The sequence below is a fragment of the Protopterus annectens genome, chromosome 1.part0 (genome assembly GCF_019279795.1).
Source record: "Protopterus annectens isolate FY-2018-M chromosome 1.part0, PAN1.0, whole genome shotgun sequence".
NCBI lineage: Eukaryota > Metazoa > Chordata > Ceratodontiformes > Protopteridae > Protopterus > Protopterus annectens.
Genome location: NC_056725.1, coordinates 1762165426 through 1762193071, shown reverse-complemented (window position 1 = coordinate 1762193071; position 27646 = coordinate 1762165426). Strand labels below are relative to the sequence as shown.

The window sequence follows — 27646 nt, the reverse complement described above, 5'->3', positions numbered from 1 at the left end:
TAATATTATAGCTAAATATGTTTTTCTTATCATCCTGTCCTAACATATGCTTGTAATAATTTCAACTGTGATTATTCTCTGTAATTTGTCGGGCTATTCTCTGGGCCTCTGCTGAAAATGGGGCTCCCACCCAGTCGGACTATCTGGTAAACAAACATAAAATAAATAAATAATTTAAGAAGAAATGGCAAGGGGGTTCCAAAAGGAAGTCTCAAACCTCTCAAAACCAAGGAATCCAAGTCCAAATGACTATTCAAGGGACCATGTGACCCCCAACCTCACTGGCCCCTTTTTCTTTAAGAAAGTCTCAATCTACATTTTCCCTTTGGCAACAAATAGTTTCAGACAAATGAGTTCTGAAAATCATTTGTCAGTGTTACAGATGGCAGTGGGAGTAAATTCCTCCTTTCCAGAGTCATTCCTCATCCTCTAGATCAGACTCTTTTGTTTCCACCAGTTCATAGAACCAGTTCCTCCTTCGCAGGTGGAGAAGGGTTTTATTCAAGGATATTCCCATACCAAACGTAGAAAATACCTGAAGAACAGTTCTGCATCTTTCTTTCTTTCTTAAACCTATTTGTGATAGTGCCCATATTCAAAACTGTGTCACTTCACAACCTGTTGCCTCTTCTTCCTCTTTGAAAGTTTCCTGGTAACACTAGACTTCAAAGATGCTTATCAACACATCCTTATTCATCCAGATTTGAGATACATAATGAAAGAAGATAGATCATGCAATGAAATGGTTTATAAAATAGTAATGCAACTGAACTATGTAGCTAAAAGAATTGAAAAGATTTTATAAACAGCAATGTTACACTGAAAACTGAAACTTTCGCGAACAAACACCAAAAACAAAATCAAGCTTCGACATGCAATAACTGAATTTACTTTCACAGTACTTTGTTTAGCCATTCAGGCATATTTATTTATTTAACGACCAAAAACTCCTTCTCTTCACTCCAAAGAAGACTACGAACCAGGGCAGGCAGCAAAAACCAGGCAGAAAGAAACTCTCAAACAATCCACTTCATTACTAAATGCTTTCTTCCCTAACTTAACTTAGACATGGGACTTCATCACAGTAAACTTGAATAAAGAGGTAGAATGGCTATTTAAAGTTTAAAAACACCAATCAATGACCTTCTTTTTTTAAATAAAGATTGTTATTCAACCATGATGGTTGGCTGGCATTTAACCTAATTTACCAGTATAACTCTTGTATTTTGAGAGATTTTTGGTGCCACTATCTCTAGGGTTTAGGATTTCTCTGTCTCTAATGATAAAAAATAAATTTATTAAAGTTATCACAAACCACAGTGTGTCTGTGTAAAGCGTTGGTCGTTTCCCTATTTTTTATGTTTTTTATATGCTCTCAAATTCCGTCCTTTAAAATTTTCTCTAAGTGTTTTAAAAATGAGATCTTTTAATATTTGAAACATAGATTTCAAATGTTTCAGTCATTTTAAATTTTCACTTTGATCAATTTTTGAAATTATTATTATTATCATTTTTATTTGTGTTTTAACATCATATATCTTAGCAATAGTGTTTATGCCAATGGCTCTCATTAATTATTAAAAAGTGTTATATTGTGACTTGTTAATATCCAATATATGTGCTTTGTGATTGGTGTTTTTAAATGTTAAATAGCCATCCTAACTCATTCTTTAATTTTACTCTGAAGTTTCATATCTAAGTTAAGTTAGGGATGAAAGCACCTAGTAGTAAAGTAGATTGTTTGACAGTTTGTTTCCACCTGATTTTTGCTGCTTGCCCTGGTCCTTAGTTTTATTTACTTACATATTTCAGTTTACACTTAGCAATTGAGAAGATATTTTATTTACTTTGTTGTCTTGGCTGGAAATGTCTGGATTTGTCCCATTTCTTATGATTTGATGATTTTGCTTAGTTTTATAAACAAGCAATTGAGTTGCTGCTCAACAAGTGGCCATAATAGCCACTTCCTGTTTAAACATTTCTTCTTAAGAATGTGTTTCACAGTCTTATTTAATTTTATTTCATTCATCGTTGTTTCCACAGTGGCGCACAGTAGATATTGTAGTAGGTGATCAGTCTTCGACAGCCTGGACCAGTTTAAAGTGTTTATTAACATTTTGAAATCTAAAACTGCAGCTTCTATAACTCTGGCAAACTCATGTTCCTTGAAGTCATTATGAAGGCGCATGTATCTTTTTTTTACATGTTCCTGAGTTACTGACAGCAGGAAGATGGCCTCATGAACAGAGGAAGGAGTTGCAAACTTCTTTATGCAATGAGGCAGGAAATACTCTGGCACCTCAACTTTTCTTCTACAAAAACGGAACCTACTTCTTGACACACAGCTTGATACTTTGCCTTTGTTGAGCCCATACTTGTTTGCAGGAGTTAACACTTTACTAGGCTTTACTGAATGTATTGTTTCAGTAATCTTTTCAGTACATCTTCGGCTGTCTTTGAATTGTTCAGCAAGTATATCATCTGGAAAGTTGATAAAAGAAAATTAATAATATTTAAACCATAAAATTATCACTAAAATGTAAGTTTGGTACGCAGCCGATCTACATTTACAAAATGGTCAGTTGCAAAAAGCAGTTCAACTTCTACTTCAACCCTAGCTTTACTATAGTTAGCGCTAAGTTCAGATCTCCTCATGGGTGACTTAGATGGGATGAAAGAGGCAGGTAATATCCATGTGATACTTCAATCTCTTCCTCAGATAGCAAGGAGGCTTTCTTTTGTGGGACTGGCTAGGCTTAGGATAGAAGGTGGGAGGAAGGGGCCATAATTCATATGGTAAGGACGTTTCATCCTCTTCTGAGATTGGCTAGGCGTCAAAGAGGATGTAGAAAGAAGGTGTCATAAGAGTCCTTCATTGAGGTCAGGGCCTGTTTCTGCTTCAAGAGGCTGTCAGCCAGGGGCAGGATGAGCAGCACTTCTTCAAAAATGGAGATCTGAGATCTTGGTTTCAGAGTTCCTCCTTAAGGAGATGTAGCCTCAGCTACATCATCTTTCTTAAGCACGTCTGATTCTGTGGTTAGCCAAAGTGTTCACACTCGGTACTATGCCAAACCAAACTGATCATGCAATAGTTGGTGCAGTGATACTTAGTAAGAAGATTTACTCACTGATGCAAGGCTTATAAACATCTGCCATTCTTTCAGGGCTTACGGGTGAACGGTAGGAAGTCTACAGCTTCTCTGGACACAAGCTATGATAGAATGGATTCATAGGGAGATAGGTCAGGAGTACTCGGGTATCTTCCCTAGATACTCTGTAAAGTATTTCAGAAGGGATGGGCTTTATATATACAGGAGAGGCCATTCAGAGGAAGCTAAGAAAGGCATATACTCATTATCCTCAGAGACAGTCAACAGTGTTTATGTTATCCAATTCTCATAGAAATCTGAGTGAGAGTGACTTTCCTGCCTGCTGTCACTTATTGGTAAAAGCCTGGCCATGGCATCCTGCAAAACAAAGCATGCAGCTGATGACTCCAGGTATTGGATGGCATAGACCCAACAAATGATTAGCCATGACCTAAGTTGCTGTCCACTGGGAGATGCCGACACTAGGTCTAATACTGCCATCTAATTTCATTCTCTAAGTGTATGCTCCTATATCTACCATTCCAGCTCCTATCAGATAGGAAACCTTTGATGTCTAGGCCTTGAACCATAACCCCTGGGGTAGGACAGCTCTCTTGACCCTCCTCAATTGTGATCATTTGAACCAACTACTATTGAAGGAAGATTATAGGAGAAGAAACTTCAAACCTAAATTTGATCTGGTAACTTGAGGTACTCCTTCCTGGGATCAGGACAGTTGGCCTTGTATACCATCTGATCAATCAGGATATAGCCAACACCAACAGTCTGGGACACACCTCCCTATCAGCTGGACCCCTGAGCAGTCCCCAGACTGGCACCTCCCTCAATCCAAAGTTGAGAACCCCAGAAAAGAGCCTTTTCCGCAAGTTTATACAAAGCTGTAGAAAACAGCTATGTTACAGTTACTCAAATACACACACACGCATTTAAATAGCTGCAGGATAACATCCATGGCTGCTTAAATGATGACTGATATTGGCAGCTCAGTTGCACTGTCAGTCATGCCTTCTAATTGCTCGTGACAGAGAGCCATACCCTTCACTCCACCTGGGCTACTGTATTGTTTCTGCTGTGAGAAAAAAAAAAAAAAGGGAGATAATGTACTGATTACTGATTCAGGGACACCTAAGAAGATACTATTGGGACAATGCAGGGTGGCCCTGAGGAACTAAAACATCCACTTCACGTCCTCTACACCAAAGGCCTAGGGTTCTGAGCGCCTGCAAGAGAGGCGATTGCTGATAAAAATAGCATTTTCCAGGAGGCGAACTTCAGTGTCTTTGAAATAGCCATATTGAATGGGGAGAACAACGAAGCCTTTATATTACAAAATTCAAACCCCCAGAGATGGGAGGCATTCCCCAAAGATGAATGGAAATTCAGAATATACTTTTAAGAACTCGTTAAACCATCAACTTGGAATTCAAATAAGGAGGCGCTAAGGTAGCAGAAGATTTATTAAGGAATTTCAGCTACAGCCTGTTGCTTATGTTACTCTTTTTACACCCTTAAGAACCTGCTTGACTAGCTAGAGCTGGGCTTATATCTATTATACCAATCAATAACAAATCCTATGAAAATCACTAGTCAAGGACAACAGACCAGATGGAGACCTGCTCACTGTCTAGTAACTTACTATGTGGCTGTGTGAGCTATGAATTAGTTATACTGGTTAGGGGGTTTAACCCCACATAAAAAGATACAGCAAATTGCCAGTTTGATCTATTAGAGTGGCACAAGCATGTTTCACTGCCAGGCTACAATGTTGTCATCCATGAGGTCACGATGACTAGAAAAAGCTAACATGTACAATGACCTCAGAAGTTTCAAATCATAGGTACCTGAAATATGTCAAGATCACCTGCAAACTGATTGATTCACTGGGGTAGCATAGAAGTAGTATTCCATCCAAACTGAGAACCTGTTCAAATTGTGAGTATGCTTCTGAGTCAAAGGCTTCATGTCAGTCCCAATAACTTATAATATATTTGTTAGAAGGTCAGTTGGGCTCAGGCAACCTAAAGGAGAAGCTAAGCCCTGAAGTGTAGGTCATGTCCTAACCGTTGAGGGCCTATTGGCTGAAATTGAGAGAGTTTTCTGCACTTCCAGGGAACAGAGAGCCTTAAACCACACTTTTCAGCCACAAGGGTATGGAGAAGGTTATTTTCAGTGTTTATTTGTAAATTTTACCTTGAGGTGTACAATCAGTAGGAACGCCCACTGGAATAACCCTTGTCATGGGATGGAGAACACATCCGTTGCATATTCCTCCTTGTGTTTATGCAACAAGCCGATGAGGAAAAAACTGCATTTTCATACTGGGAAAGATGTTGAGCTCTAGAGAGTCTCACTTAACAGAAGATCCCAAACAAACATAGATTCGAAATCCACAGCTCTAGGAAAAGACTAAGGGAGTGATTGAGTGATTCCATCAATATATTTATATCATACCTCCCCCTAATTACAACCTAAACAAAGACATAAAACATGGGGCAAAGGCTCAAAAATAGGTACAGAATTTAAATACTGCTCTTATATAAACTTAGGCAAAACCTAGAGTAATAGGTTTTCTTACACTTTTTTTTGAAGTACATGAAGTCTGAAACTTAAATGTTTGTTATGCTTTATGCAACATTGGCTACAATCCCCAGTGATTTTCCAGAAAATCACAAATTTTATGAGGAAAAGACCAAAAATACGAGGCAAAATTCTGGACAGTTGAGAGGTATGATTCACACTGTCTGGGATGTGAATTGCTGAGGTCCTAATGTCTCTGCCACTCTCCATACATTTCATGAAGTGTTAATTCCCCAAAGCTTCAACTACATGAAAAAATCTTGTTGAAGTTTCAGCTTGAGAAAACTAAAAAAAAAGTGGTTTTGTGTGTGTGTGTGGGGGGAGGGGGGGCTGTGTGAACCCTCTAGTGGGGGCTTTGCCTACCACCCTGCACTTACATAAACTAACTGTTGTAGCACAACTGTGTTGAAAAAATGGAAATTCACAAACAAAACTAATAAATGCTGAGTCACACTAAGAAATCACATTGAGCAGTGATTTACCAAGAAGTGTTTGAAACTTATCCACTTTACACTTGATGAAGCATAGGATGTAGTCTCTGTCTGTGGCCTACGAGTAGATACACATCACCTTTCTAATCATGGAGAATGACCATGTACCCCTTTCCGTGCTTAGGTTCTTCAAGACAAATTAGTTGTCAGACTGAATTAAGAGGGCCTCAAAATCAGTTGTCCCTACAAGCCCTTTGGAACCAGGAAGACTGCAAGCAACTGTAGAATCCCCCATTACAGGATGACTACTTCCTTTCCTTGGAACCATAGTAGAGGTGAGATAAGCTTGTTACCCTGCCAGAAAAGCATCTGCTGTCAGGACTTGGAATTGATTTGCCTCCTCAACTGAAGCTTGTTGGATACTGCCAACCACTCTAGGATACAACAGCAGGAGTGTGATACCTGTAGGAGATCCACAAGTGCATGGTAGCACTGCAGTTAGTGATGCATCACAGTCCATTATAATACAGTAGCCTTAGTCATGCATATGGCACCATAGTAACCATCAAGTAGAAAGATGCAGAAGGGTATGGCCTTGGACTCACTGCCAAGTATTCACTCAGGTTTCCATCACTTCCTATACTTTCTACACAGGCATGAATGACTGACACTGCAGTGCGCCCTGCTCTATGCTATTAAAGATAATCCAATGATATGGGAATTCCCACTCAAAGGATGCTGTCAGGATGTTGATGCGGCTACCAGGAAGCAGTTACCCAATTATGGGAACACATGGAGAGCCTTCTCTTGCAAGGCTTCATGCAACATAGCTGAAACCTTAGTAAACACTCAGTCTTCTTCTTCTTCTACTTTCAGCTGTTCCCGTTAGGGGTCATCACAGCGGATCATCTGTTTCTATTTCTTCCTGTCCTTTGCATCTTGCTCTGTTACACCAACCACCTACATGTCCTCTCTCACCACATCCATAAACCTCATCTTAGGCCTTCCTCTTTTCCTCTTACCTGGCAGCTCCATCCTTAGCATCCTTTTCCCAATATACCTGGCATCCCTCCTCAACACATGTCCAAACCAATGCGATATCACATCCAATCTGAGCTGACCTTCTAATATACTGATTCCTAATCCTGTCCATCCTCATCACACCTAGTGCAAATCTTAACATCCTTAACTTTGCCACATCCATCTCTGACTCCTGCCTTTTTGTCAGTGCCACTGTCACCAACCCATATAACATAGCTGGTCGTTCACTACCCTCTTGTAGGCCTTCCCTTTCACTCTTACTGGTATCAGTCTGTCACAAATCACTCCTGACACTCTTCTCCACCCACTCCACCCTGCCTGTACTCTCTTCTTCACCTCTCTTCCACTCACCATTACTCTGAACTGTTGATCCCAAGTATTTAAACTCATCCACCTTCACCAACTCTACTCCCTGTATCCTCACCATTCCTCTTTCCTCCCTCTCATTCACACACATATATTCTGTCCTAGTCCTGCTGACCTTCATTCCTCTCCTCTCTAGAGCATATCTCCACCTCTCCAGGGTCTCCACAACCTGTTCCCTACTCTCACTACAGATCACAATGTCAGCTGCAAACATCATAGTCCACGGAGACTCCTGCCTGATCTCGTCTGTCAACCTGTCCATCACCACTGCAAATAAGAAAGGGGTCAGAGCTGATCCTTAATGTAATCCCACCTCAACTTTAAAAGCATCTGTCACTCCCACCACAGACCTCACCACTGTCACATTACCCTTGTACATATCCTGTACCACTCTTCCATACTTCTCTGCCATTCCCGACTTCCTAATACAATACCACAACTCCTCTCTAGGCACCCTGTCATATGCTTTCTCTAAGTGCACAAAAACACAACTCCTTCAGACCTTCTTTATACTTCTCCATCAACACTCTCAGAGCAAACATCACAGCCATAGTGCTCTTTCCTGACATGAAACCATACTGCTGATCACTAATTGTCACCTCCCTTCTTAACCTAGCTTCCACTCCTCTTTCCCATAACTTCATGTTGTGACTGATCAATTTTATCTCTCTGTAGTTACTACAGCTCTGCACATCACCCTTATTCTTGAAAATCGGTACCAAAACACTTTTTCGCCACTTCTCAGGCATCCTCTCACTTTCTACGATTTCATTAAACAATCTGGTTAAAAACTCCACTGCCATTTCTCCTAAACACATCAATGCTTCCACAGGTATGTCATCTGGACCAACAGCCTTTCCATTCTTCATCCTGTTCAAAGCTGTCCTTACTTCCTCCTTTCTAATCTGTTGCACTTCCTGATTCACTATCCCCACATCATCCAGCCTTCTCTTTCTCTTCATTCATCAGCTCATCAAAGTACTCTTTCCATGTGCTCAACACACTCTCCTTGCTTGTGAGTACATTTCCCTCACTATCCTTTATCACCTTTTCCTGCTGCACATCTTTCTCAGCTCGGTCCCTCTGTCTAGCCATGTGGTACAGGTCCTTTTTCTCCCTCCTTAAGTGTCCAACCTTTCATACAACTCTCCATACGCCTTACCCTTCGCCACCTCTCTCTTTGTCATGTGCCTCATCTCCTTATACTCCTGTCTACTTTCTTCATCTCTCCGACAATCCCACTTCTTCTTCTCCAACCTCTTTCTCTGTATACTCTTCTGTACTTTCACGTTCCACCACCAAGTCTCTATGTCCTCCTTCCTCTCTCCAGATGTCACACCAAGCACCTTTCTAGCTGTCTCCCTTACTAGCTCTGCTGTAGTTACCCAGCTATTCGGTAACTCTTTACTGCCACCCAGTGCCAGGCTTAACTCTTCACTGAACTCCACCTCAAAATCACCCTTTTTCAACTTTTGTAAACACTCTGTGCATATGTAAAATTCCAAACGGTAGCACTTTTGTACTGAAAGTGATGCCCATCTAAAGAATAGCCTTCTTTTGTGGAACTAAAGCAGTTCTAAGCCAAAAGGCATCCACTATGTCTACTGACACTATCCAGATGCCCTGCAGCAGCAGCATGACCCCTCCTCAGAAAAACATCATCTGGAACCGGATACAAGAGGTGTGCTTATTGAAGCCGCTGAAGTTCGGGATAAGACAGAGACCATCTATTCACTTTGGAACTACAATTAAGCTGGAATAGAAAACCTGACTTTGTTCCAAAAGAAGGGCAGCCTCTATAGTTTATCTGAGAAGCAGCGTATGATGCTATCCCAAAAGGTCCATGGAAACAGTTTGATCTGAAAGTGGAAGCCTTTCTAGTGGAGAAACTACGAGTTTAGAGATGTGGATTACTAACCACATTCAGAAACCACTGGTTCTTTGTGATGGCTCCCAAAGCTGAAGAAAATGCAGAGAACCAGACTCACAGGTCGACCTGAATTAATAAATGCCTCCTCAATAATGATATCTTCTCTTGTTATACTGTTATAATATATCTGGAAAACATGGTTTACAATAACATGTCAGGGGCACAGCGGATAGAGTTGTTGCCTCATAGCAAGAGGTTCCCCAGTTTTATTCTTGGCTGGAGCACCTTCTATGTGGAGTCTGCCATGTCTTCCCTGTGTGCATTGGTTTCCTCTGGGTGCTCTGGTTTTGTCCCACATTCCAAAGACATGCAGTAAGTGGACTGGAAACTCTAAACTGGGCATAGGTGTGAGTGTGTCTGCAAGTGTGTGATGTGGAAGCACTATTGCGGCAGGGCTAACCACCCAGCAGGGTAAACATTGTCTCAAGATGATTGTCACTGTTGAAGTGACATTATGAGCTCATGTACAAAAATGGGAAAAAAAAAGATGTAGACAGATGGAACATTTCTGTTTACTGCACACACTAATGTCAATGGACTAGTTAGTCTATAAAAATATAATAAACAAGAAATATTATTAAATCATTTTAAAAAACACTACCTTTATCTAAAAGTTTAACCACAGACAGTTTTCTAGAATTCTGTCCTCTCTCAGGCTGACACCCTTCCTGTATTTGGCTAGCTATTGGGCTTAAATACTGAATTTCTTGCATTTGGTTCAGATAGACATTTTCTATAGAGCCTTCGTCATCATCACGTAAGCAAGCAGTAGTCTCTTCTGCTGCCTCTTTGTCCTCTGCTGCCATTGGTGATGCCTGCAAGACATGAACTGCAGACAATGCATCTGAACAGACAACCTTTTTGGCCAGAACAGCCACATTATCTCTGTATTCTTTGTTAGACAAATCCATATGTTTTAAATTGCTGAACTCCACTGAAAGGTCTGATTTTTCTGCCTTCTCACATTCTGTAATTCCACAATTCTCTGTTGTTTTTCTGCTTTCTGCTTCTCTTTGGTGAATTTCTGGGGGATGCAGAGAATTTTGTGTTTCTTCTTTCACAGTTATTTTGAAAGCATATTTAATGCTGTTCACACTTTCATTTGTTTCTGTTTGTTGTGTTTGTAAATTAGAGTGGCCATCTTTTGGGCTTACACTCCAAGATGAACTGTTTTGGTGTTTGAGTTTGGATGTGTTAGTATATAATGCACGGAGTTGTGGATGATTGTTTTTACCTGTAGGTGATGACCCAGACACACTGCTGCAGAAAAGGAAATCAAACTGTTAGTTCACACAAAATATCTAGCCAGCCTATGACCACCATTCAACAAATATAAAAATTCACATTTTTGCACACAAAGAAAATACTTGACTTAAAACATTTATTTGAAAAGAAGCCCTTGGATAACACAGCTGTGTAACACATGAAGCATAAGAGTAGATGTGGGCACTAATCAGCAGTGCCTTGAGAAGCATCGTGGACCTTGGCCATCTTTCAACAGTAATAATATCCCTCTGCACAAACCAGTGCAAGTCTATTGTGGGAGTGATGTCAGTACTCTGGGCTGGCATGCATCCTCTCCTGTACTCTGGGCTGTCATGCAGCCTCCTCAGTACTCTGGGATGGCATACATCCTCCTCAGTACTTTGGGCTGGCATGCATCCTCCTCAGTACTCTGGGCTGGCATGCATCCTCCTCAGTACTATGGGCTGGCATGCATCCTCCTCAGTACTCTGAGCTGGCATGCATCCTCCTCAGTACTATGGAATGGCATGCATCCTCCTCAGTACTCTGGGCTGGCATGCATCCTCCTCAGTACTCTGGGCTGGCATGCATCCTCCATAGTACTCTGGGATGGCATACATCCTCCATATAACTTGTTAGCTGGTGTTCAGTGCTGACTGAGAATATTTACATTATACTAGTGGTACTTAAAGAAAATAAGTAAATAACAAATACATTCTTACTTATGCCACTTGACAAATGAAAGGGCATATCTGGATGAGTCCTGTGCTTAGGATCATCTTTTCCAACAATCAAAATGCAACATCTTTTTATCAGAAGTTTTTTGCACCCATGGGCAGACATGTAGCTATGGTAATGCATTTTATGATGCAATATGTTAATTATGTATGTGGTTTCTCACAATCCATCTTTTACCCATCAGCAAATATTTTCCAACAAATCAAGAAATAAAAATGAATGATTTTGTACCCCCATTACTATCAAGCAAAATACTAACACAAAATTGCCTGACTTAATAGAAAACTAATAGTCAGGGATGACTGGAACAGCTACCCCTCATAACAGAAGGGTATTCCTGACCAGTCAAGAAGTGTCTGCTCATAGAACTAATGCAGTAGAATATATGTCTGCTGTATACAAGAAGGACCCTCCCTGATGGCTGCTACAGTTAAGGTTAAAACCAAGCAGTAAGCCACCAGGGTAGAAGGAACTTGATGACTACAAAAGTACAAATCACTCACAGAAAGCTGAGTTCCAAAGCAATGAGTTTGTAAATGAGGTTTGACTTTCAAACTTGCACTCAAGGCAATAATGTTTGACAGAAATGTATTTAGGATGGGGCAAAGAAGACAGCCTCCCCAGGTGCAAGGTGCTAGGGGGTCTGACTGGCAAATGCCAATAGTCAGTAGTACAGTAGGGGCATTAAGAAATTAATGCTAATATGGCGTTACTGATCAGTGCTACAGCAAGCAATATGATGCAAATGTAGCAAACAGTCTGCTACAATTCTCAAGGATGGGAGCATTTTTCTGGTCCTCAACTTGTGCAACAGCTCAGGGAATGGCATGGGGTTCTAGAATAACTAGCTACATGTCTGATGCTTGATTATTTATTTATTTGACATGTGTTGAATTGGGAAAGTCCAACTAAGCTACAGGCCTTTTTCAGTGGAGGACCAGGGAGAAAATCTCCTCAGAAGAACAAAACAATGTTACACACATAGCATGAATATATGCGAATACAGTATGGTATTCAAGAAGGTTATACAAGTGTATCCAATAGAAATAAATGCACATAATCAGAGAAAGTAAAAAAATAATATAATTAAATGCACACAGTCTAAAAAGTATAAACATTTGAGTTCAGATGCAAAATAACATATGTTAAACATGTAGGTATACACATTTCTAAAATGCAAGTTGGACAGAATTCAGCACAATGCTGGTTAGTTGTAGAGGTTAAGGAGTGGTTGTAAACACAGTAGGTTTAAGATAGGGAGAGTGTGAGGGTGGCCGTAGTACAGAGGTTGTGAGAAGTAGTACCAGAGGACAGTAAAGACAAGAGTGAGTGGTGTTAATTAGGGAGGGTGGTTTAGACTGAGTCTACTAGCTGAGTGGAAATGATGTGCATTTTTGATGAAGGTGGGTACTAAAGACCAAGTCACCATATCACCGATAATCTGCTTTTAAACAATTCTTGAATCAAGTACAAGGGCAACCACTCCTCTAGTATGCTGAGCTTTAACTGCAACATTTGCAGCAGGCAGCAATCTACTTGTGAAGTGTCTGCTTGGCAACTGCATGCCCTTCCCTCCCTGGTAACTCCTGAGATGGTGGTGCACATCCAGTGTGTAAGCAATTCCCGTCTTCCGATTTTTGCCCCATTAATAAAACTGAAAGATGGAAAGACTGGCTGGTTTGTACAAAGGGACCAGAACCCTTTCCTTAGACATAAAGTTCTGAAGTTTCCGGATTCTTGCTCAGGATTAGGAACAGTATTTTTCAAAAAATGTACATCATTTCCACTGAACTAGTAGATTCAGATGATGAATATGCAAGCCTGGAAACCATGAAGTTCAAATCCCATAGAAGGTGGTAGAGTCTTTATAAAATGATGGAGATGCAACTGTCTTTATGTAAACTGATTAAACAATGCAGGGCCATGGTGCAGATCTTGAGAGGTTCATGGTGTGCAGAGATAGCTGCACATGCGCAATGGATATAACATAATTGATATTCAGATCATACAAGTGGTTTAGGTATATCAAAATCATATGTGAGCTTGCTTAACCAATGTGCTACAGGCTACTCCTCTGCTCAAACCCAGAATGAGTTTCCTAAAGAGTCAGAGGCCTGTCACATGGAAGTCTTCCTATCAGCCTCAATAGCTTCTGACACCACCACAAGCAAACACAGAAGTATTAGAGGTATACATCAGATGCCAGACTTTGAGGTGTAGCCAGCTGTCATTCCATACAATGAGGGGCATCCTTGACACAGACTAGGAGAACCTCTTGTGTTACAAGGGACCAAACTGTGCCCAACTCAGCCACCAGAGTATCAAAAGGGAGTTATGATCTTTCTTATCTGAAAGTGAAATCAGTAGAAATAGACTCTCTCCTGCTCCATGAAGGAAAGAACATGGTCATGATTACCTCCCTTTGCCCTACAAGACATAGAAGAAGAAGGAGAGGACTACATTTTCTTGAATGGTGAATAGAACATTGTCCTGACTGTCACATGTCTGGATGATCCTGACCAAGCTCATCCTCTTTATCCATAGCTGACAAGACTATTTCACTTCCTTATGGAGAACAAATCTGGAGTGAGTTATGCCATCATCTACGGCTCACTGCCATTGGAGCAGTGTCTGGCTTTAAAAGTGGTATGACCTTGTACCCCACAGCATCTACAGATATCCACAACACCTACATCGACTGCAAAAGGACAGGCTCCAGAGGCAGCACTGTCTTCAAGGCCTCCAAAGCCAACAGCTCTTAGCTCCAAGTCATTAAGGTGAAGCTCCTTCTCCAAGGGGGAGCCAAACTCCATGTACCATGTAGGAGCCACAGTGCGCTCTGCAGTCTGCAAGCAAACCATTTACTGTTACAGCTGATACTGTGTCTTCTTTAATGAATGTATTTAGTAGTCTAGTGTATTAGTAACTGTAGTAACTGTAGCAAAAGTCTTGCATAAGTTGTTTGTTATAATTCTGAGCCTGCAAATCCATTTTTATGGTTCTGCTTTAAGCTGAGGGGGATGATAGATGACTTAGTTATGGCTCTGCTTTATCTGCAACAAAACTGTTGCTATCGTTAGAATTTTGGAATGCACTGCTGACCAATCCCAGTGTAGGGATCCCTTCCATTATCCCAAATCAAATTGGGATTCCTACATTGGAGCAAGGAACTTCTCAGAGAAATGGTTCTCTAGTTAGCAGACTAAAAACAGTGATATTATATGTTTTCTTATGTATGTCCTCCATTTAAATGCACAGGCTGATAACTAATGAACATTAGAGGAAGAGGTCAACAAAGCAAACAGATTACTCAATATATAACAAAAGAACAAGCAGTATGCAAGTTTATGTTAAATGCACTAAGAGCTATCTGATGTACTTAGTATTGCCCAAGCTTTTTAAAGCCTTGCACATGAAAAATAAATAAGCAACTTCAAGAGATCTGTATGAAGTGTAATGTAATTGCATATACAGTGGATATAAAAAGTGCACACACCCCTGTTAAAATGCCAGGTTTTTGTGATATAAAAAATGAGACCACAATAAATAATTTCAAAACTTTTCCCACCTTTAATGTGATATATAACCTGTATAATTCAATTGAAAACCAAACAAATTTTTTAGGGGAAAAATATAAAAAATAGGAAAACGTGCAATAAGCTGGTTGTATAAGTGTGCACACCCTTAAAATAATACTTTGCTGAAGCACCTTTTAATTTAATTACAGCATTTAGTCTTCTTGGGTAGGAGTCTATCAGCATGGCACATCTTGACTTGGCAATATTTGCCCACTCTTTCTTGCAAAAGTGCTCCAAATTCTGTGAGATTGCGAGGGCATCTCTTGTGCACAGCCCTCTTCAGGTCACCCACAGATTTTCTATTGGATTTAGGTCTAGGCTCTGGTTGGGCCATTCAAAAACTTTAATTTTCTTCTGGTGAAGCCATTCTTTTGTTGATTTGGATGTATGCATGGGGTCACTGTCATGTTGAAAATTGATATTCCTCTTCATCTTCAGCTTTCTAGCAGCCACCTGAAAGTTTTGGGCCCAAAGTGACTGCCATTTGGAACTATTCATAATTCCCTCCACCTTGACTAAAGCCCCAGTTCCAGCTGAAGAAAAGCAACCCCAAAGCATGATACTGCCACCACCATGCTTCACCGTGGGGAAAGTGTTCTTTTGGTGATGCGAAGTGTTGTTTTTGTGCCAAAAAAGAAGTTATGTACTTACCATAACATTCCATGTTTGTAGTCCATCTCACCTACATTCTTGCTGGATGGGCTCGGAGACGATTCTCATCTCCGATGCGGCTGATACTAAAGCTCGAGAGCTTTTACTGGCTCGAGGCTAACCACTATCCCACGGTGTCTCACGGCAAATCCCCAGATCTTGTTTGCAAGAAAGTAATAGGTACATAATAGTCAGTAAACTATCAATAACTATGCACATACAGAGAGAACACTGTGTATTACTATCCATGTCAGGTGGACGGACAACTACAACCAGGTCAGACAGCATAATGTATAGTCCATCAGGTCCTCCAGGAAATAAGCAGGGAGAAGAAGGGTGGGATGCAAGAATGTAGGCGAGATGGACTACAAACATGGAATGTTATGGTAAGTACATAAATTCTTTATGTTATGTAGTCCTATCTCGTCGTAATTCTTGCTGGATGGGACAGCGTCCCTAGCACCTTTACCCACGTGGCTCAAGCGAAGGGACTATTCAGTACAGTGGACCCAAAGGATGACCTGTTCCGGGAGGCCAAATCCAATTTGTAATGAGTGACAAAGGTATGAGGTCTTGCCCAAGTGGCTGCTGCACAAATTGTATTAATTGGGAGCCTAGATCTAAAGGCATATGAAGTTGATACTGCCCTTGTTGAATGGCTTTTTACTTTGGCTGGTAACTGTTTGCCAGCAGCTTTGTAAGCAAATGAAATGCAGTCTGAAAGCCATTTAGACAGGGTGACCTTAGAAACAGGCAAGCTTTTATTTTTGTCTGAAAAGGAAACAAATAATTGGTCTGTCTTTCTAAATTCTTTAGTCCTGTGCAGGTAAAACCTGAGAATTCTGTGGACATCCAATTGGTGTAGTCTGTATTCTGATTTATTAACATGATTTGGGAAGAAAACTGGTAGATCGATAGTTGTGTTGAGATTATGCTCTGAACATACCTTAGGAAGAAAGGAAGGATTAGTTCTAAGTGAGGCTCTATCCTTGTGGAAAACAATGTAAGGAGGTCGAATGGTGAGGGCTTGCAAGCCTGAAACTCTCCTAGCAGAAGTTATAGCCACTAAGAACAATGTTTTCCAAGACAATAATTTCAGATCTGATGAAGAAGAGGGTTCAAAGATGTAAGAACTAGGTTTAGGTCCCAGGGCTCCGATGGTTGTCTGGTTGGAGGTCTGAGAAGGAGGACTCCTTTCAAAAAGGTTTTTCATAAAGAGTGGGACATAATTGGATTTCCCTTGTAGCCAAAATGGTAATTAGAGATGGCAGTTAACTGAAGTCTAACAGTAGCAGCTGCAGCTCCTTCATGAAAAATGGATGCCAGGAAGGACAGGATAGACTCTTTAGGAGCTGAGTAGAGAGCTATGCCTTAGTTTGCTGCCCAATTGGAGAACCTTTTCCATTTGCTGGAATATAATTTCCTTGTGGAAGGTTTGTGTGAAGAATCAGAATGTGTTTGACTGTAGGCGAAAGGGAAACACAATTGGCTATTCGTGGAACTGGAGCAGCCCTGCTGTCAATTTCAGGGTTTGGATAGTACGATGGAACTGCCCTGATTGATGAATCAGGAGGTCTGGAGATGGCTCCAGAATCCATGGTTCCTCCAAGAGATAGGGCCACAGGAAGGGGAACCAGACTTGGCGAGGCCAGTAAGGAGCAATGAGGATCAGGGTACTCTTCAACAGTTTTGCTTTCTGAATCACTTTTGGAATGAGAGGAAAAGGTGGAAAAGCATAAAGGATTCCCAGAGGCCAATTGTGGACCAGAGCATCCCTGGGTGACATCCCCGGATGGGGAATTAGTGCAAAGTAGCTGCTGCATTTGGTGTTCATGTACGTGGCGAATATGTCACAGCAAAGCTGGCCCCATTTGCGAAAAATCTCTTTCGCATCTTCTGAATTCAGGGACCACTCATGAGGCATCAGAATTGCTCGAATGAGTTTGTCTGCTATCACACTGGACTTCCCCGGGATATAAGTTGCTACCAAAAACCGTTGAGTGTCCATCGCCCATTTCAATACTCTTAAAGCCTCTCGATAAAGTGGGTAAGATTTGGTTCCCCCTTGTTTGTTTATGTAGCACACTACAGACATGTTGTCTGATTGAATCGCAATTGTCCCTGTGGGAAGAGAACTGTGAAGTGCTTGCAACGCGTATAGCACCGCTTTCATGTCCAGAACATTTATGTGCAAGTGATTCTCGTGATTCTGCCAAGTACCTTGGACCGTCATTCCCAGATAATGCCCCCCCCACACCCTATCTGGGAGGCATCCATGGTCAAAACTGCATTTTCTTGAGTGGGACTAAGTGGGCGACCTAAATGAAGTTGATCTGTATGTAACCACCGCGTTAGAGCCTTCTTGCAGGAGTTTGCGATGAGTATCTGGTGAGACAGGAGGAGATCCTGCACTGACCACTTGGCAAATAGTAGCCACTGAAGTACTCTCGTGTGCAGATGGGCTAGGGGAACTAAGAGAATGGTAGAAGCCATAGTCCCTAGGACCTGAAGGACTATCCTGGCCTGTACGTTGTCTCTCTTCAGCAAGAATCTGACTTGGTCGTGTAACGATTCTATCCTTTCTGGTGTCAGTTTTGCTGTCATAGTGGTTGAATCTATTTTTGTACCTAAGAATACAATGTGCCGCGATGGAGATAAGGCTGATTTTTTTAGGTTTATTGTAATGCCTAAACTGGCACACAAGGGTAGAGTCTCGTCCCTGGTTCTGATTAGTTGGTGCTTGGTGGTAACAGTGAGGAGCCAGCCATCTAGGTATGGAAACACATGGAATCCTTGCGTCTCAGATGAGCTGTTACCACTGCCATGCATTTGTTAAGCACTCTGGGGGCTGTAGTGAGGCCAAAGGGCAGTGTTCGAAATTGAAAATGACTGGCTCCCAGCCAAAAGCGTAGGTGCCTTCTGGAGTGCCTACCCATTTTGATGTGGTAGTATGCGTCCTGAAAATCTATTGAGCACATCCAACTGTCTTTCCCGATAAAGGGAAATATCGACTGTAGAGTGATCATTTGGAACTTTGATTTCTTTACAGATTTGTTGAGTTTGCTGAGATCTAGACTTGATCTCCAGTCCCCCTGTCTTTTTTGGAACTAAAAAGAATCATGAGTAAGTTCTGGATCCTATTTGCTCTGTGGGGACTTCTTGGTTGACTCTTTTTTGCAGCAATGAGATGACCTCTGATGTTGCATGGTCTAGTCGAATGGGTGGCACATCTGGTAGAGACCAGTTTACCGGGGATCGGAAACAAAGGGAATCAGGTAACCTCTGGATATTATGGTTTGTACCCAACGATCTTCAGAAATGTTTAGCCAGGCGCCTGGGTACAGTGAAAGTTGCCCCCCCCCCGACTGCCTCCAGAGACGGACAGTCGGGCAACCCCTCAGGGGCAATGGAACGGCCGATCAGAGAAAGTCTCTCTGTCTCCCTGATGTTGCGGGCCTCCTCTGCCGCGAGGACAGCGTCTTCTGTTATATCCTCCCCCTCTGCCTCTAGGGGAGGGTTGACCTTGTGCCTGAGGGAAACCTTTTTGGGATTTACGGAACCACATTTTTCCCTCCTGTTTGACCCTTGGGATAGGGTCTAGAAGGAAGGGAGAAATGGACTCCGATGGCAGATAAGGTATTCCCTTCCTGCTCGCACCTGGTCAAAGTCTCTTTTACCTGCAGTCCAAAAACAGTTGTACCATCAAAGGGGATGTTGGTAAAGGAAGACTTACAGGATTCCATGAAGTTACATAGATGCATCCAGGAATGTCTCCTAAGAGAAATTTCTGCTGCGGCTGCCCTGCTTGCTCTGTCCACTGCATAGGAAATCAGCCTCAAGGAGGAGTTGGCTATCAATGTAAGGGTGTAGAGCTGCACAGATACCTTATCCGTGGATCCTGAAGCTACTGAACCCTGAAGGGTGTCACCCAACTCCTTCAGGAGATCCCTTTGAAGTCTAGTAAAATGGGACAGGTAATTCAGAGATCTTAAGGTAAATGCCGCTGAAGAGAAGGTACGCTTTCCATACCTATCCATTGTCCTGGACTCCTTATTAGCAGGATGGACATTAGAAGATGTCTCAGACAACTTTTACGTAGCCGCTGCTACCACCATAGCATCAACAGGAACTCCCTTAGAAAGAACGGACTTATCTTCCGGAGCACTCATAAATTTGTTTGTCCTTCTCGGGACAGGCTCCACTGTGTCCATGGAGGGCCAGGCTTTCCGGGATATGACATGCAACAGCTGGTCATAAAGCGGTGTCAACCAAGAGGCTGAAGGTCGGGAACCAAAGGCCTCAAGATACACTGATTCGTCCTCAGTAGGGTTAGAGGTCTTCTAATCACCCCTCTGTCTAGGGATTTCAAGGAAATCAGAAAAGGAGACATCCTCAGAGGGGGATCTAGGGGACCCTTCTGACTCATCCAAATCAGTGTGTGATGTGACAGGTGAGTCAATGTACTTCCTCTTACAAAGTCTCTTCCGAGGAAGCTCTCCAGTGGGATAATCTGGGGAGGTCTCATAAGAGGGGGACACCTCCAATGGCGGCTGCTTGAGTCTCTGGTTCCTTACATTGAGTTGGTGGCGGGGCAAAAGAGGTTGCTGCCTGCTGTTGGTGGGACATCAGGTCGGGGCTTTGGCACTGGACAAAGCTTTCTTTATTGCTTCAAAGGCCTTAACACCCCGCTCCAAAGACGACCTCTGTTCCGAAGAGATGGAAGGTTGGCTCCGAGCAGGAGGGACACGTTCTGAAGCAGACGTGGGAACTGAGCTCACTCGAGCCGAAGCACCAAGAGGGAGGGTTGGTTCCGAAGAACAACTGGGGTGACTATCCCTCTCGGAGTCGACTCGAGAGCATCAGCTCCCAGATCCCTTGGCTCCAGACTGAGCCACTGAGGATAGAGTTATCAGTTCCGAGGAAGCAGGAAGAATTCTCGGAAGCGAGGGATCCAACATAGAAAAACCCGAAGTGTTTGGCTCCGAGAGCAAAGCAGTCGGAGCAGTAGTCTGTAAATGGGACGGCTCCGAAGCCTTTAGGTCCGGAAGGGCTAACTTTTTAGCCAGAGCTGGGTCACAGAGCAACCTCTTTACCACCCGTTCGATGTCCTCATCTGAAAGTGTCCTGGAGGAATGGGTGGAGACAGAAGGAGATGATCTCCTTTTTAATACAGGAGACCTCAACGTTGGTGAAACAGGGTCGATAACTGGTGATTGTCTTGATACCGAAGGTTGCCAGCACCAAAGAAACTGACGGCACAGAGACAGAAGAAGCAGAATCGGAGCCAAAACTCCTTGGCTCCATCGCTTTAGACTTTTTAGACGTCTCTGAAGCTGGAACTGAAGATTTTCTCTTCATAGTTTTGGGAGCTGTCTGACCAAGTTCCAGCTGTCCCTGGAAGGAACTGGTCATAAGACCCCTGTCTATTAATTTACATTTCTTCTCATTAAAAACCCTAGTACTGAAGGCATGGCAAAAGGTACAGGGTTCTTGTAAGTGAACTTCTCCCAGACAGTGCACACAGCTAGCGCGACTGTCAGTCAATGACATCTTTTGTGAACACTTGTCACATTTCTTGAACCCCGACAGGTGGAGTTCCTTATGTTCTCTGTCCTGCTCTTTGGACATGCTGTGGATATTTTTTTTGTACCCTTCTCCTGAATGATACCTTTCAACAATGAGATCCCTTTGATGGTTTGTAAGCTCTCTGCGAACCATGGCTTTAGCTGTAGCAGGCAACTGAGTAAATATCAGGAAAATCCTATGAGGACAACTGAACTTTATTTGGGGTTAATCAGAGTCTCTTTAATTGATGGCAGGTGTGTACCCAAGAAGACTGAATGCTGTAATTAAATGAAAAGGTGCTTCAACAAAGTATTAGTTTAAGGGTTTGCACACTTATGCAAACAGCTTATTCTACCACTTTATTTTTTATATTTTTCCCCTAACAGATTTGTTTGTTTTTCAATTGAATTATACAGGTTATAGGTCACATTAAAGGTGGGAAAATTTTGAAATGATTTATTGTGGTCTCATTTTTTTATATCACAAAAACCTGACATTTTAACAAGAGTGTGTATACTCTTTATATCCACTGTACGTTCACAGATAAGAATGTTGCTGTTACAACCTATTGGCTTTCAAGAAGGTTGACTGTCATATCCCCATGTGGATATTTTCTGCATTTCTCTATACATAAAGATTATTTACAGAGCAAGTTAATGACTAACTTCAGATTCTAAAGAAAGCTTATTCCATAATTTTGGAGGGCATTACGTAATGTATCTTTCACATTTTTTCTAAGATTGATATTTATTTTTTTTGTATTAGACTCCCTGATGTTGTGTTACCACCTTAGCACTGTGTTCAAGCACAGAGTTTCAAGTAGAGCTGAACAGGTTGGATCAGACATCATCTTCTATAGCAGGTAAATGTGCTCTACAAGTAACTTATAATACAAATGATATCATGATGATTCCTGAATTCAGTGTACCTTTTCCAATTGATTCAGATGATTTGTTGAAAGGCTACAGAGCAGAGTTGTATTCAATAACACACAGTATCAGTGAGGTATAAATTGGTAAAATGGTCCTCTTGGAGACAGTTGACACGCTCTCTGAATTTAGATGGACTACAGAATAGTATTTTCTAACTTTGGTAGGTGTAATCTGGTCAAAGATTAAATCACTATGTTCTGGAGTACTGTGAAATATTGTAATAACTTAAGAGATTTGCACAGCCTGATTGATTAGCCATTGATTGACTTTTTTTCTATTTAAAATTGAAGAGCAATTTTGTAATGAAGAAGGCTGTGGCTAAAATACCAGTTATATTTATTTACTTGTAAGAATTTCATTAAATGTTATGTTTTAGTTATGGACAGTTACATTTTATATAGCAATTAAACTGTTGTCTGGCACTGTCCCTACATCTTTAGTGATGGTGTTATGTTTTAATGATTTGAGTATTTATTTTGTAGTCATAATTTATATCCTTCTTGCCATGTCTCATGATACTGCATTTTCTGACATTAAAGGCAAGATAATTATTACCACACTTGGTACTGGCGTGTATTTTTGTAGACCATGTTCGAGAACTTTGGCGTCTTTTACTGAAGTAGTTATGTTACTCCATTTGCAGTCATTAGCAGATTTGTTTATCCATACCCATTTCCAACATTTACACATGGGAGGACAGATGCAAAAGACATGGCTCCAATACAGTGCCCTCTGGTCAACTACTGGCAACACATACTGGGGTGGAGACATTATCTTTCCACAACCCTGACTTGTTGCATTCTGTCCTGGAAGCAGTGTTTTACCTTTTGAACTATGTATGGTTTAACATAGTAAGTATAAGTAATTTAACTTGCTAGCCCTTCATTAAGTGATGCTGTTACCTCATCAAATAATACCACAAATGTTAGCAGGACAAGCATTCACTTTAACAAACATATACTGTTCCATGGCTAATAAAACAACTCCTACATCATTTTAGAAATGTTTCATTATGGCTCTCCCTAGAAATTTACACAGAATGTTGGTCAGACTAATGAGTTTAAAGCTAACTAGGTCTGATGTAAACTCCCACCTTTATGAATCAGTACCACTACAGCCCATCGCCATAGATCAGGAACATGTCTACATACTGCCATTTTGTTTAAAACAACTGTAATAACAGGAGTTCATTTAAATTTTCCTTGAGTCTGTAAAAGACTTTCTGGTATATTGTCAAGTCCCACTGAATATGAATTTTTAATTCTATCTATTTGAGACAACAGTTATAGCTGTAGTTATTAAACCAGATGCCTCCCCTTGTCTCAATAGCACTCTGAAATATGCTTGATTAGTGTGATATTTGCAAAACATTTGTATTCAATATAATCACTTTGTCTTGTGGATAGATTATCATGTTATTGTTTATTAACAGCATTTTACACGTACAATTTCCCCTTTTAGTTTTCTTATGTTAAGAATATCTTATTATTGTTCACAGGCTTTGCTTTCTAGCTGATTTCAGTGAAAAGTATAACTTCCCATCATTTTAATATCCCCAACGTTTCTCAGCATTATAAATGTAGGAACACTGTCAACAGATTTTCTGAGACAAAGCTACAAGATTTAAGTTGCTTCACACTTCAGTAGCTCAGTGGCTAAAGAGTGACACCATTACACGGTAAAGAGGAAGATGAACCAAGAACAGTCAAGGTGACAACACAAAAGATACCACAAACACCATGTTGTGTTTGGTCTCTGATAAGCTAATGCTGCAATGTGTACATAATCTCCATGGGAAATGATTTTGCTTGTACAGAGCAGCATGCACAACAAGAGATTCCACACCTGGACATAAAAAAAAAACAGCTCACATTAATGCTGCAAGTTGCAATTCCAGGCACAAGCAGGCAGACAGACAACTTTCTGTCAGAATCTGTACAAATGGGCTGAGAAAAGCTACAAGGTCATTAGCATAATTTAATTTAGAAGCACTGAAGATTCCTGGAACCTTTCAAATTATACTCAGCAGAACTACATGTCATAATGATCTCAATAATATTAAAGTTTTGTAACAGGCAACACCCTTCTCTGTCATTCTCTTCAGAAGGCAGAATAATTGTACTGATACAGTGAATGGCACAAATCAGAGTGATCTATAATTAAAAATCACAAAACATGCTATAATTATGTATATATATATATATATATACACACACACACACACACACATATACACAGTACCCTTGTCAAAGTACACATTAATGATATGTTCTGTTCTCAACCATCTCCAAGAATATATCTGCCTTGACTGCACAATACAAAAGAAAATGGGAAAGATATCAGTTTAAAAAGTACTTACCTTAGATCATGCTTATTGGTTTTTTTACTTGTTAACCCTTTTCTTACCACTATATTCCCCAGAAGACCTAACCGCTTTATACTGATGTCAATATCATTTATTAACTTAACATCCTGTATAAAAAATGAAAAATAGTTAAAGTCAGTATCTCAACATCACACAACAATGCTAGACATGAAGTCCAAAGGCAAACATACAGGAGACATAATGAGCACACTATCAGAATTACCAAAACATATATCTATATAGCACTACAGACAGTTAACAACAGTTTTTGCTGAACAGAACTGAATAAATGGTAACAATTAAATTAAAGGTCTTTTGCTGCAAATCTTTTACAGAACCACTTGTGATAAAAGGAGAAGCTGCCAGCCCAGCTAGATATAATTTTGTAAATAATTCTATGCCATTTGTAAATATTAACATGATCCACAGGCTTGTTTCACAAATGTAAGAAAACTGTTACGTGCTGAGCTTCAAGATTGTAACCACAGTGCACTCTGCTGGAAGAAAGCAGAAATGTGTATAAACTCTACACCTATGTAATAAGAAGTTATGTACCTACCATAACGTTCCATGTTAGTTGTCTTCTTCTCTCCTTCTTTCTTGCTGGTTGGGTTCGGAGCCGATCCTCGGCTCCAACTCGGCCATCTTCAAAAGCTCGAGAGCTGCTTACTGGCTCGAGGCCCCCCTATATCCCATGATGCCTGGCGCTAGATACCCAGATCTCGTTTGGTAAACCTAACTGCAGACATAATAATAACAATTATAATAATACAGTAAACTGTAATAGGATACATGAACCTACTGGAGAGACTGATAGTCAGATGTTATAGCCAGAGAAGACTCAGCCAGTGATAAAAAAACATAAGGAACTCTTCTCGGTCTACTAGGATAGGGGGATGGAGGGTGGGATGCAAGAAAGAAGGCGAGAAGAAGACAACTAACAGACAACGTTATGGTATGTACATAACTTCTTAATATTAAGTTGTCTATCTCGCCTTCATTCTTGCTGGTTGGGACAGCGTCCCTAGTACCTCAATCCTGGGTGGCTCATCGGAACAGACCCATCAGAACAGTGGAACCAAAATCAGCTCTGCTCCTGGAGGCCACATACAGCTTACAATGTGAAATGAAGGTATGTGGATTAGCCCATGTAGCTGCTGCACAAATAGTTTCCATTGGCAATCTGGCCTGAAAAGCCAATGAAGTAGCTAGAGCTCTGGTGGAGTGACCTTTTGGTTTAGCAGGAAGCTCTTTATTCCTTAACTGATATATAAATGTAATAATAGATGTCAAATCACCTAGATAAGGTTACTTTCGACACCGGTATACCTTGTTTACCCTCAGCATAGGACAGGAACAACTGGTTTGATTTTCTGATTTGCTTGGTTCTATGCAAGTAAAAGCGTAATTGTCTATGAACGTCCAACTGATGTAACTTGTATTCTTCCTTGTTGGAATAATTTGGAAAAAACACAGGTAGGTCAATGGACTGATTCAAATTATTATCAGAAGTAACCTTTGGAAGAAAGGAAGGGTTAGTCCGAAGAGAAACTCTATCCTTGTGAAAAACTAGGTAAGGAGGACGAACACAAAGAGCCTGAAGTTCAGAAACTCATCTAGCCAACGTAACTGCAACCAGTAGAAGGGTTTTCCAAGAAAGAAACTTCAAGGAACAAGAAGCTGCTGGTTCAAAGGGGGGCAGTATCAGGGAAGCTAAAATCAAATCCAGATCCCACGGAGGTGGGGGGTCTCTTACTGGGGGCCTGAGTAGAGTGGTCCCTTTAAGAAAGGCTTTACAAAGTTTATGGGACATGATGCTTGTATCAGATAGGCCCGTATGAAAGTTTGAAATTGCAGCTAGCTGAACTCTAATCGTGGCAGAAGAGGATCCAGCTTGAAAATATTCCGCTAGAAATTCTAAAATATGGTGCACAGGGGCTGAAAAGGGATCTATATTCCTGGTCTCTGCCCATAAGGAAAAATGTTTCCACTTACTAGCATAAGTTTTTCTAGTGGTAGACTTATGCGAGGATAAGATGATTTCACGCACAGAGTGGGAGATGTTCAGAAGCTTGGCTAAGGTCGGAAGTGGAGAAACCAAGTAGTGAGCTGGAGAGATTGAAGAGACTGGTGCAGCCCGCCCGATTGATGGATCAGGAGGTCTGGAAGTGGGTCCAGGATCCAGGGTTGCTCCAGAAGGTGATGATGCAGGAACGGGAACCAAATTTGTCGAGGCCAGTAAGGGGCAATGAGGATCATCTTGCATCCCAATGTGGTAGCTTTCTGTATTAGTTTGGAAATCAGGGGAAACGTAGGGAATGCATAAAGAAATCCCTGAGGCCAATCATGAATTAGAGCATCTCTGGGGAAGTGTCCGGGAAGAGGAAGGAGAGAGAGAAGAAATTGCCGCACTTGCTGTTGAAGGGGGTGGCAAAAAGGTCGCAGCAAGGCTGACCCCCATTTGCGGAAGATTTTGTCCGCCACAGTCTGACTGAGAGACCATTCGTGAGGCATGAGAATTGCTCTGCTCAGCCTGTCTGCTATAACGTTGGACTTCCCAGGGATGTGCGCTGCTATCAGAAACCATTGGGAAGAGATCGCCCACTGCCAAGGTCTGAGTGCTTCTCGACATAAGGGGTAGGACTTGGTTCCGCCCTGCTTGTTGATGTACCATACTACTGACATATTGTCTGTTTGATTTGCAATGGTCCCGGTGGGAAGAGAGTTCTGAAGAGCTTGCAATGCTAAAAGCACTGCTCTCATCTCCAAGACGTTGATATGCAGATGGTACTCGTGAGGCTGCCAGATGCCTTGGACTGTTCTTCCCTGAAAATGCCCCCCCCCCCCCACCCAATCAGGGAGGCGTCCATGGTCACCGTAGCTACTGGAGGAGGGAGAACGAATGGTCTGCCCTGGCGTAATGATGGGGAAACCATCCACCAAACAAGTTGGTTTTTGCATGACTGTGTGATCATTATCATGTGAGACACTGGGAATTGCTGGAAGGACCATTGAGTGAACAGCATCCACTGAAGAATCCTCATGTGAAAACGTGCAAGGGGGACTAGTATGATCGCCGCTGCCATGAGAACCAATGTTTTTAGGACTAATCTGGCC

General features: G+C 41.5%; 1 protein-coding gene across 3 annotated transcripts in view; it reads right to left on the bottom strand.

Annotated features, from left to right (window-relative positions):
• Positions 1-899: 899 nt before the first annotated feature.
• Positions 900-27646, bottom strand: part of LOC122799840 (CASP8-associated protein 2-like) — a 65120-nt gene continuing 38373 nt past the window's right edge. For all 3 annotated transcript variants that reach the window (XM_044069179.1, XM_044069171.1, XM_044069189.1), the window contains 3 exons: positions 24524-24636; positions 10057-10715; positions 900-2481 (listed from right to left, as the gene is read on the bottom strand). In XM_044069179.1, coding sequence (XP_043925114.1) covers positions 1889-2481; positions 10057-10715; positions 24524-24636 — 1365 coding nt within the window. In that variant the 3' untranslated portion in view covers positions 900-1888. The remainder of the gene's footprint in view (positions 2482-10056; positions 10716-24523; positions 24637-27646) is intronic.